The sequence below is a fragment of the Diuraphis noxia genome, unplaced genomic scaffold (genome assembly GCF_037042655.1).
Source record: "Diuraphis noxia isolate RWA-SAM2 unplaced genomic scaffold, SU_Dnox_SAM2 contig0004, whole genome shotgun sequence".
NCBI lineage: Eukaryota > Metazoa > Arthropoda > Insecta > Hemiptera > Aphididae > Diuraphis > Diuraphis noxia.
Genome location: NW_028301714.1, coordinates 55,306,055 through 55,318,670, shown reverse-complemented (window position 1 = coordinate 55,318,670; position 12,616 = coordinate 55,306,055). Strand labels below are relative to the sequence as shown.

Here is a 12,616-nt window from a genome sequence, read left to right as displayed (position 1 = left end):
TAGATCCTAGGTACTCAAAGTTAAATATAACACAAAAACGGCTCATTCAAATTCTGATTTTGATTTTCAGATAATTTATCTTCTAAATAATTTGAAGTAGAAAAAAGGGCTTATATGTTATGCTAAAAAAAAGTTTGTATCCGCTGGTCTCTTATTTAAGTACAAACAAATCTCAATAGTTTGAAAATATGGCCTTTAGGTCTATTTAAAACTTTCAAAAAATCATGTTTTGAACAACTGCATTATTTAACAAGAAAAGGGGAAATCATACTTGGTGAATCACCCTTTATAATATTGTGTACATACCTAAACTTACTATGTACTATTACAATTTATAATAATATACAAAAGCCAACTATTAGGTACTACGATTACCTATGTTTATAATATATATGATATGCGTTTTATTATTTGATGCAACCTTCACTATTGCAATTATTTATTGTGCACGTATGCTATCATCATATACTTAACGTGTTTTGTTCTAGACAGGACAAGTGAAAAGATAAATAACAATAAAAAAATAAATTAAAACAATGATAATAACGACGCGCGAAACAACTATGCAAAATATTGCGTGCTCAACAACCCTACTATACGCTACAACAAAGCGTTTCTACCGTTTGAATAATACATTTCTTTACTGAATATTTGTGTGTTGCTAGACTGTAGATGAAAATATTTCAGAATGTTTAACGGTATTAATTATATTATTACTGACTAAAATTTAAGTAATTTAACACGTGAGGCACTGTCATTAAAAAAAAAAAATTCTATCGGATATTATTATACCATTCGATTTATTCCACGGAAATATTTCGGAATAGTTGACTTTTCTTATTTTTAAAATTTTCAATGGAAATGATTAAATTACAAAAAGCTATCTAATCCAATTGCAGTATTAAAAAATTAAAAATTAATATATCTATACTGATAAGTTAAAGATGATTTTTCGGTGCGGCAGATTGCAGACTATAATATTAAATAACACACACAAAATTATTTTATTTTAGTTCAACCCGGTCTACGAGAAGTTTTTGGTAACAATTTACATGTATTTTATGTTCTTTAATAACAATTATTATATGATAACATAATATACCTATTCATACTAAATAGTATTCCTATATTGGATATGAATTTCTAAATATATATATATATATGAAATGATAAATTTAAAACAATATTTAATTATTCTTGCTATAATTATTTTTTAATAAAAGGCAAATTAAAAAAAATAATAAAAATATATTTAAGTATCTACCACTTATAAAATATAAGTTTGATTTAGATTTTTCATAACATATTATAATATATTTACTCTTTGCATACTTCTATGTCATGTCAATAGATAAAAAAAATGATAAAATGATAAACAATATCATACAGGTAGTGTAAACGATTCCCTAACCCTATACAGTAAGTACACCTCTATAATACGTACGAATTCGAAAACGGAGACCCCCGAATAGAGACGATCACTATTATAAAATATGTATTATATGTACCCACACGTACGGGAAATAATAACAATAAATATTATTCTCGGAAGGTAAATTACCTACTGCGTAAAAAAATCAAGTTTTTATCGTGCCTTGGCGTGTGCATGTTTTTTTTTATTACGATAATATTATATACTACGGTACATGATATAACTGCCTATATACATATAGTACGTCATAATAACAAATAATAGTGGTGGGTATATAATGCATATAATAATAATAATAAGTGAATTTGAATGATCGCTGCCGAAAGTGATAATAATAATTCCGTATATCATGCGGAAAGAGTATAATAACCGTAAAAAAAAATTTTAAGTTTGCGATCACTTTTATGATAAACGCACAAATTGCATGTACATAATATGGAGCGATTGTTGTGAAAGTTTTTTCACGTTCATAGTCGTTGACCTGACACCTGTAATGTTTTCGGGGGCGTTGAGGTACATAGCGTGTGCCAGACACCGACGAGTGTGTATATATATATATATAGGAGGTATATACATATTGTATATTATGTACTCTAGTATATAATATATATATATATATATAGATGTAGGGTGAAGGCAGAATTAAATACCTTGGCATTTTTATTTGTGCGCTTGAAATATCCACTCGGCTACCCCAATGTGAAAATTTATTTGCACGCGATCACGTGACACCGTTTTACGTGTAGCTTTTCTTTTTCTTTATCATATTAAATGTGTTTATTCGTGATAGATATAATAATAATATGTGTCTGTGTGTGTGTAATATTATATGCGTGCACGCGTGTGTGTTTATATGTATTATATAGGAAATTATATTTTTATGATTATTTATATCTTTAAAAAACAAAAAATAATAATTACATCATGCTGAGATATTATGTTTGAAATTAGTAGTGAAATGAAAAAAAAAATGTTCCAAGAGTCAGTTATACAGGTTATATGCAAACATGTACAAAAAAAAATGTATGGTAATATTGTATATTATATACCTACTGACACACAATAAAGTAGATTAATAATAATTTTATTGTATTTAAACGACATGTCAGCAGCATTTCGAGTTCTATCAATTAATATGTATTGAAAGTTTTTCTAAGAAAAATGCAGTTTATAAATTTAATATGTGGTGTGCATTTGTGATCACATCCATAAAAATCTAAAATATAATACCTTTATATAGTTGTACAAAAATAGGCAAAGTTTTTAGTTATATTTTTTACATATTGTTTTATTAATATTTCCATAGGATTAGATGATAATTTAAACGCTTAACCAATAATTAATCAATATAATTAGATACCGAATAACAAAGATTGATTAAACAATTTTAAATTGAAAATTAAATGGATGGAAAACAGTTTATTAAGGACATTTAAAAATATATGGGTATGACTAAAATTGATAGATTACACTAAAAAAAATTGAATAAGGAATAACAAATAGAATATAAAAAATAAGTGAATCATCAATAACTTTGAACATTAACTCCTTCACCCTCCACAAAAAAAAAAATTCTTCAATAAATATAAAAATGAATTTTTTTTTCACAAAAAAATTTATAGTTAATTTAATTCAGATAATCATTTTATTTTAATAGAAAGATAAATAAAAGATACTTTAATTTATCTAGATAAGATGAAAATGAAAATAAAAATATTTTTATATATTTTTATCTAAATAATGTTCAACACTTCCTACGATTAATATTACCAGTATTGACATATTATGTAGATATTATACTGTTGTATTATTTTAAAACGATCAATCATATAATTATTGTACTCCTTTAAAAGCTAAAATACCTCATTCATGACCTCATGACATGTCAGAATTATAATATATAGTATGTTATCTAATGTTTTACAACTTGAGTAATCTATAAGAAAATGTTACTTATCTATAAGTTCTAATGTTGTGTTAAAAATAATGATTACAATACATTTAAAAAAGCAAATTATCATATGGATACTACAATTTATATACCTAGCTAGTAACGTATATGATATGTACTTCGATTTGGATCATCTATAGATTTTATTTGAAATTTATGTACATGTGTTGAAGTGTGACATCATGTTCAAACCGGTGTTTTGCTAAATCAATAGGTATGAATTTGTTTTACGTCTTAATATTATACGCCTAAATCAAATGCTTGACGATTCTACAGCGTGCTTCTATAGCGTTCTTTCTAGCGGAGAATAATACGTAGGTTATACAAAGCGGATAGAAGATCGCAATCGCAAAAAAAAGACTTTTTTCTTGAAATAAAATAATGTATAATAATATCATTATTATATTGTTAAGTAATTCATAGTAAAAAATAGCACGCAACTCTTATTTAAGAAATATATTATGTAAAGACACTACTTATTTTCAATGATACAGAATGACGCGTAAAAAAATGTTTGGTGTAATACGCTATATTATCATATAGGCACAAAAAAAAAATATGTAAAAAAAAAAATAAACAAAAAAATCATGATTGTTTTGTGTTGTGTTAATATTTTGTGTGTACCATTTTGACTTCTGACAAAGAGCTGATGCTCAACACGTACATGGTGACACCGACTTCAATTGGCGTACCTGAAATTCGGTACATTAAAACAAGTTTATGTAGATATATTTTTTGATATGTTTATTTTAAATTTTTTTTTTTAAACAGAGTTATAGGTATAAATACATTATAATTCCAAATTTCACAACAATAACATTACCTATCAGACAACACGATTTGACGATTAACGAGACTTTAGTGTATTAATATTTTAAGGAATTAACCATAATATTTGGCCGTTGTGTATTTTGTATAGATTATAAATATTTGGTAAACAAAATGTAGCAGGATACAAGATATTTTCTGTGCTGATAGAAAAACATTGACTAATAGATATTATATTTTTGCGGGTTCCAGTTTACGCCATAATTTGTCTTTCTAGCATTCATAATTCTAAGTCGTAATTACAATTTTAAAACATTTTATTTATAAAGATGAGATAATCGTGTTGCAAAAAAAAAATTTGAATTAGCGAAATTTAATTATACTATAATGGTTATGAAAATATTTATTATAAAATATTATTGTGTTTGCTATGGTAGCGCGTAATTAAATAATTATGCATCGCCGTCTAGAGAAAACCTAAGTACTATAAGAAATCTGTATTGAAAATAAAAATTGTTCTTTCAAAATAATATCTATGTTAAAAAAAATTTGACTTTAAATTTAAAATAAATTTCTGAGGAAGTTTTTGGGGGGTTGAAACAAACCTTAAATGTGCCTTACGATGTACGGGGCCTCGAATAAATACACATAATACTTAAAGGTTGTACTGTAATATAATTTATTCTTATTTCCAACAATTTTTTTCGAATTCCTAATGGATTTAAAAAAAAAAAAGCGGGTAAGTCGTGTATGTCGTTCTGCTGTACAGTATAGGTTACTGTAATGGATGGAATTAAATTACAATTTGAATCCAATGATATTATATTATTGTATACGAAAACGATTCTGAGCGGAGACGATTTATCTTCTAAGATATATTATAGTTTCTTAAAGATTATCAAGTTTTAAATTTAAAAAGATTTTTTTTTTATGAATTTCTATCTTAAAATAATTTGGGAATTTTCGTGATTTTTACGTATGTTGTCAAAACTCAAACTTTGAATGCTTTAAAAAAAAAAATTGTGACAATATATTTCTTTTATTTTTCAACTGTTATTGTAAAAATATGTTAGGAGCCTCGTATTGAATTTTAAAATTTCGGTTTAAAAAGGAAATCTTTTATGAATTTATATCTAAGATAATTTGATAATTGCCGTAATTTTTACGTATTTAGAATTTGAACTTTAAATGCTTATAAAAAAATCGTGCCTATGTATTTTTAATATTTTTCAACTGCTATTGTAACGACAAGTTAGGTGTCTTGAATTAAATGTTCAAGCTTTCCTACCCAACAAATAAATTGTTATTGATACTTATAGAAAAAAAAAAAACTAAAAAAGTTTAAAAATTAAAATGTCAGTCAACAGCTCAAAACAAATCAAAATATTTTGAAAATTTTAACAAATATAGGAAATACCTATATAAACATTCAGTGAAAATTTCAAGTATTTACGGTCATTTGTTTTAGAGTTACACCAAAATAATAAAATCGTTAAATGAGAAATCTAGTGAAAATCCAATGTTGTTATGATTTAAATTTCAAACGCTTATAAAAATTTAATTTGCATTTCTGATGGACATTTTTTTTGTGATAGAGATTGACAAACTTGTAAGGAATCTTTTATTAAATTTTCAAATCTTAGATAAAAAAAAAATTTTTTTATAAATTTCCAGCTTAAAATAATTTACGAATTTTAGTGATTTTTACGTATTTTGTCAAAATCCAAACTTTGAATTCTTATTAAAAATTGTGACTATGAATTTTTTTTATTTTTAAACTGCTATTATAACACTATGTTAAGAGCATTGTATTAAATTTTTAAGCTTTTCTACCCAACAAATACATTTTTATCGATATTAATTTTAAAAAAAACTAATAATGATCGAAAATTGCATATGCCTATGAATAGTTCAACTTAAGTCGAAAATTTTTGGAAATTGCATGGTGGATAAAATATATTTATATAAATATTCGGTGGAAATTTCATGTATCTATGGTCATTTGTTTTTAAAAATACATCAAAAACTAAAATCAAAAACTGATTGATCTTAAAATTTCCTGTATTTCCCTTAATTTTTAGTTTGTTTATCCCGATTATTTAGAAAAACTTTTTGAATTTTTTTCTTTGGACCCTTCAAAGTACCAACTAGATTCACTTTCTGATTGAATGAGGTCCTGAAGTTGAAAATCGAAGCACTCTTAATGCTCCAAAACGGGATAACAGGCATAAAAAAAAAAAAAAACAACACACATCATAATAAAGTCAATACATTCCTCGCTCCGCTCAGAATCTAAAAGCTATTCGAGGTTTTAAATTCACTTTAAAGTGAGTTAAATTGCATTATATTCATATTAGTTATATGCTATTTTTATATACTTGTGAATTCAATGTACTTTCCAATATTAGTTTTCCTGTATTTTCATGAATGAAATTAAAATTTTTTTCTCTATTTCCTTGGAAATTTTTTTCCTTATAAAAGTGCTGTTAACTTATTTGAAATCTACGAGACACACATACGATATTTTAATACCTATAGGTACATATAATAACATAATATACCTCTATGCTTAGTTGAATATTTTATAAAAAATAAATCAACCATGTACATGATATTCTATATGGATTAATATTTAACCGACGTTATACGTGTATAACGTACGGGGTATGAAAAAAAATCCTTTTTTTTTAATATTTTATACAAACACTTTCTTCGTACAGACAGTTTTCTGGTTTACAGAAAATTTGGCACTAAGTCTGTACACTTAATGTGTCACAAGATGTCAACATTTTTTATACTAAAACCACAATGTCATCTGAGACATATCATATTATAGGCACTACGTCGTCGTATTACTATATGAATAGTGATAAAATGCTATATCTTGCCGTCTCCACACAAAGCGAAAACGTCGCAGCTCGAACTATATTTATAATATTAGTAAGTTGGTATAATATGTGTTATGCGTCCGTTTTTATTTAATATTGTCGTTGTGTACAATATGATACTATGGCGTAGAGTGAACAGAAATTCGGTATACTAAGTCTCACTGCAGCAGCGTATATCAAAACGTTTTATTGTACGACTAATCTTGATTATTTTCATAGCATAATATTAATAATAATAATAATAATAATAATAATAATAATAATGAACAATGAAAACACTCTAGAAATATTATTATGGTTCTGCGTATTACAGATACCTACCTAATTTAACTTTGCATTAGTACCTATATAATTTTTAATTATTATACTTATTACTATCCAAACATAGGATCCATCAAAAGCTAGACATACAATAGTGTCTCAGCAACCATATTGACGAATTTAAACACTTTATAATACCGAATAAAATGCATCATGCAATTACTAAGCAATTCTTAAGAACATTTATACAATTCTTATGACATTAAGTTTTGTTTCACAAAGAAAAAATTGAACATTTCAAAATCCTGGGAGGCGCTATCTACCAAGTGATACCGATAATATTGAACAAAAATCAACATAATAATATCGTGAATCCAACTCCATAATAATAATATTATAATAATGTATGTAAAATGTCAATTATATGGTATACTATAATTAGTTATTATTGCTTTAAATTCTTAAAAAATCGCTATTGGTTACCGCAAATATTTTTAAAACAATAGATATCTACCTATACGATTTATCTATATTCTATATACCAACTGATTTCCTTGAATTTAAATTTGATAAAAATATATAATTTCGTATATCATCTAATGAGTTCATCGTGTCCAAAATGATTGATTTTGATGCTTTTTATTCGTGTGTTTTTAAACGATTTAAGTCTCTGGCTTTTATATTTTGATTATATTTTTTTTCCAAATTAAAGTTGTGTTTTGGACAATTACAATGTTCATTACTTATTTATTTTTTGAAGCAGAGTCACCCGATTGACATTGCGTTTTTCCGATCTCAAGGAAAATAATTGAACAAGTTTTCATTATTGTTGGTTCACAATATTGATAGATACATCTTAAATTGAATTTTATCTGGACAATAAACTGTATGATAATAATATAGTACCTATACGGTTTTTTTTCGATCACCCCTCTCACCAATATCCATTCCAGAAACGCCCTTGATCATCAGTGCAGCGTAGCGAGTAATTTACAGCGATTAAAATCGTTCGTGGACCGCAAAACACGTAGAAGTCGATAGATAACACTGATACGATATTAAAACGTTAAAAAAACGAATAGCACGCCTCCTTGATTTCTGGAAACCCATAACAGTTAGAAGCATAATAGATGTATGATTGGAATAGTTCGCAGTTGTCGCGTTGCTAAAGATATCTTGATATTCTAGAACAGCGGTTCTCAACCTGTGGTACGCGGAAAGCTCATAGGTGGTACGTGAAGAAAATCTACCTTTATAAATAATTAATTTATTAACAAAATTCTATACATATAACAAAAACGTATACATTATTAATAAGCGAAAAAATTGTCAGGTGGTACGTAAAAATTTTCAAATTGTGTAGGTGGTACGTGACTATAAAAAGGTTGAGAACCGCTGTTCTAGAATATTATGCAAGACGATCGATCAAGTCTGCTCATTCCCTTTTTTCTTTAATAATACAATTATTTAATATATGATTTTTTGGAATTTTTAAATATTCTTAAGTACCTCAACTTTTAAATATTTGAGATTTTCCGTAAGATTTTATGACAAAAATATCTGTTTTCAAATTAGAACCACCCTTAATTGGATTTTCACTTATTCAGAAGATAATTTTTCCTGGAAATGTTGATGTACCTATCCATCTAAATCAAAATTCAAATGACCTACTTTCTTATTAAACTTTATGCACTAAGAATAATAGATAATATGTTAGTATGAATAACATAAAATATATTATTATTATGTCATATTTATTTGTTTATATTTACGATGGAAATTAGATAAATAAAGAATCGATAAAAACAGGAAAGTAGAAACTATATTAATCTATTGCCATAGATATTTCACAATATGCAATAATTATTATATTTGAATGATAACTATAACATACCTAACACTATCACGATTAGACAATTAACTATTAAGTTTAAATTTATTCACCCTTAGATCATCAAGTTTAATAAATCGGAACTACTCGTTCCCATAATTTTGATTTAAATTCTTAAATCTAAGGTTAAGAATTATCTTCTAAATAGTTTTGATTAAAAAGGATGGTTTTTGATAAAAAAAACCAGATTTTTGTATCACTACGCTTCTTAAACGGTATTATGAATTTTCAAATATATCACAAGTTTTTTTTTCTTAGTATATTTAATAATTCCAATAATCAGATTTACAAAAAAAATGCATTGTTAAAGAAAAAAGCGACTGGCATGCTTTACCAATCATCCTGTTTATTAGTATATCTGACTTTGTTTTGTACTAGATTCAAAGAAAAAAATAATATATGCAAAAATTCGGTTGAATCACGTCATAATCACAACGGTATACTATACAATAGGTACCTGTAAATCACGCAATCAACAGGGATTGTAATGTAGGTAATGTGAATATTATAATAATTAATTATACTTATAATATTAATAATATTTAATATTATTATTATTATTATGATTTGTGGGTTATCGCCGCGAAGTCTGCGTTTTGATCGATTTATATATTTTATAGGTTTCTTTATATCATTGTAATGTTTGATGAAAAAATCGCTCGTAGATTTATAAATATATTTTACAATATTTGAGCGCATTATGATCTTCTAAGCTGTAGCACTTTCTGAGTGGTAAAAAGGGCGGAAAAAGTAGGAGTGAAAAAACCAACGATAGTGGGTGGCTGAAACCTAAAGTTGTACACTTACATAATAATATATATTCACGTCGGCGGCGTTGGTGTTGGCGGCGGCAACTGCCGAAAGGGATGACGGCGGGCGCTACAGGTCAAATCGATTTCGGTGGCACAAAGATGATGTGGGACCACCGCGAGGTTAAATACGCCCTCGCGCGGGGTGCACGCTTGACTCGACCACCACCACCGACGACACATAACTCTCTCCGCGGTTAGGTTCACGTGTATATATTATGGAATAATAACATGTTGTATACCTCGAAAACGTCTACATTATTATTGTTTACACTACAAATGCAGTAGAAACTGTTTATAAGTCTTTTCACCGCGATAGTATTATGATAATTATTGTGCAAAGCGAAAATGGACCATGGCCATCTCAATAACCTATGTAATGTACCTACATTGTAATATTATATAGGTTACGGACTGAAACAGAATCGAAGAGAACCGGTTTGGGATCGACAAACCCAATACCATAAGAATATTTGTCGTTCGAAAACGTTATATGATGGTAAATATTCAATAGAATTTTTCTGGCACGGTTTGTGCAAACATTTTGAAAAAGGTCATGACACGTTGGTGCATGCGAAACAATAATATTTCATATTATAATTTTACTAAATAAGACTCTACCTCCTGCTTCGCGATTACAACCCAATGGTTGCCCTTTTTCCATCTTAAAATTTATGTTTCTGTATTTTAAAATGTACAAAACTTTTTCATAAAACTAATTATTTGTATTTAATAATTACTATAGCAATAATTAGCTACCTAATGATTTAATAATAATATAAATTATAATGTTACTGTTATGGAATTTAGAGCTCCTAATATTATGTTTTTTGAACAAACTAGAATATAACATAATATACAAGTTGTAAAAAAAATATACACGATATTTGACTGAATAGCATGATCGAAGAGGGAGAGGTCCAATGATCCTAAATAAGTCAAAGCTGTTTATTTAAAAAATTATTTTGTGTTTTTTATTATTTTTTTTTATACATAATGTTGAGAAGGTCCTTGGGCGAATTTTGATTTTAAAGATGGAATAGTGGTTATCAAGAAGTGTGAGAAAAGAAGGGTTGAAATAAGGGTATTAGAATGGTTATAGATGTTTTTGTGAAATAGTTTATTATTATAGTAGATGAATGATTGAGATTTTATGGTCAAAATTATAAGTAGAGGTTATTTATGTACCAGGAGAAAATAGGGAATTTGTGAGCAGACGAATAAAAATTGATTGGAATTATTGGAATATTTTAATATTGAATTTTTTGGTCTTTGTCCATAGCTGCATTTTGTTAGACATCGATGGGTGGATAATTTGTTTAAAGGTTAAGAGTTTGATATTGAGTGGAAGATTTTGAAGAAGTGTTGAATTTGTGGAGTTTAATGTTGAGAGATTATCTTTTAATATTGTATTAAAATAATTTTTCAAATCTTCGAGTTCTGCATAATACATTTGATTATTGGGATTTTTTTTTGTCATTTTACATAATAACGTCATAATATTGAAATACTGAAAAAAAAAAATTATGTTTAGGTTGAAACTAAAATATTTCATATTGTAATAATAAGATGTTATCATCACTAATAATGAATAATATTCAAAATTATTATGGTTTATATTTAAAACCTATTTTGAGCAATTTTATATATTAAGGATAAAGGCACCTTCGGTTTGTTGCTTTATACTTCTAACTTTATCATTTTTCATTTGAAATTATTAAAACAGCAACGTGAAATGACTTTTTCATGTATGCGGAAACGGTCAATAAAATTGCAATTAAAATATCCAGAATGCACACAAACGGTTATCACAAAAAAAAACCTGAAAATTATTATTCTTAGTTGAAAAATATAAGCTGTTTTTTTGCAGCGTTTTTCTTTTAAATATATTTAGATATATTCTTATTAATTTTTAGGTTAATGATTTCAAATCAGTAGTCTAAGATCAAAACGTTATTTTAGTTAGTGGCTTATTCACGGGAGTCCTGGGTTCAAACCTCCTGTCCAGAGAACAGAAAAAAAAAGAATAAGAAACAGTTACTCAATGTTAAATCAATATTATATGAAGGGTTTCCTGATAATTGAACGTATAACAGTTGAGTTGTTTTGGTGTGGAGTATCGCTGAGTTTCAAAATAATATGAAACAAATAAGCTTTATCATATAATTTTTACATATTAATACCTATCTACAGAGTTATGCAGTGGTCCTATCAACAATAAAATTTTATGTCGAGTTTAATCACCCATTGGTTATTTACAAACAATGTTAATGGAATGTTTTTTTATTATTTATAAACAATATTACGGTGATTACGACTATCAATCGAGATAGTTTTCCGAGATTGCAACGTTTACTTTCGAGAGTGATTGAGTTGACATGGAGAGTTTATTTGAGATTTTCTTTCTAATCTCACGGTGAACATTGTTATGACAATATAAAATTGCATAATTTTAACGTTTTCGATAAATAGCGATGACTCTGTGCACCTAATCTTCCCTATAAATAATACGGTCGATTAGTTTTGGCCGTATTGATATTTAATGGCATTTATAATATTTTATTGTATAACGCATCGTCAATATTATAATACAAAAAGGTGGCCATTTAATTAATT

The 12,616-nt window shown here is 26.9% G+C and overlaps 1 protein-coding gene across 4 annotated transcripts in view; it reads right to left on the bottom strand.

The window, feature by feature from the left end:
* The window catches only part of LOC107165247 (gamma-aminobutyric acid receptor subunit beta-like), a 72,723-nt gene that overhangs the window by 45,238 nt on the left and 14,869 nt on the right, over positions 1-12,616 (bottom strand). For 2 of the 4 annotated variants that reach the window (XM_089226669.1, XM_089226668.1), the window contains one exon: positions 4,008-4,075. The exons of the other annotated variants lie outside the window; for them this stretch is intronic. In XM_089226669.1, coding sequence (XP_089082795.1) covers positions 4,008-4,075 — 68 coding nt within the window. The remainder of the gene's footprint in view (positions 1-4,007; positions 4,076-12,616) is intronic. 4 annotated transcript variants of the gene reach the window in all.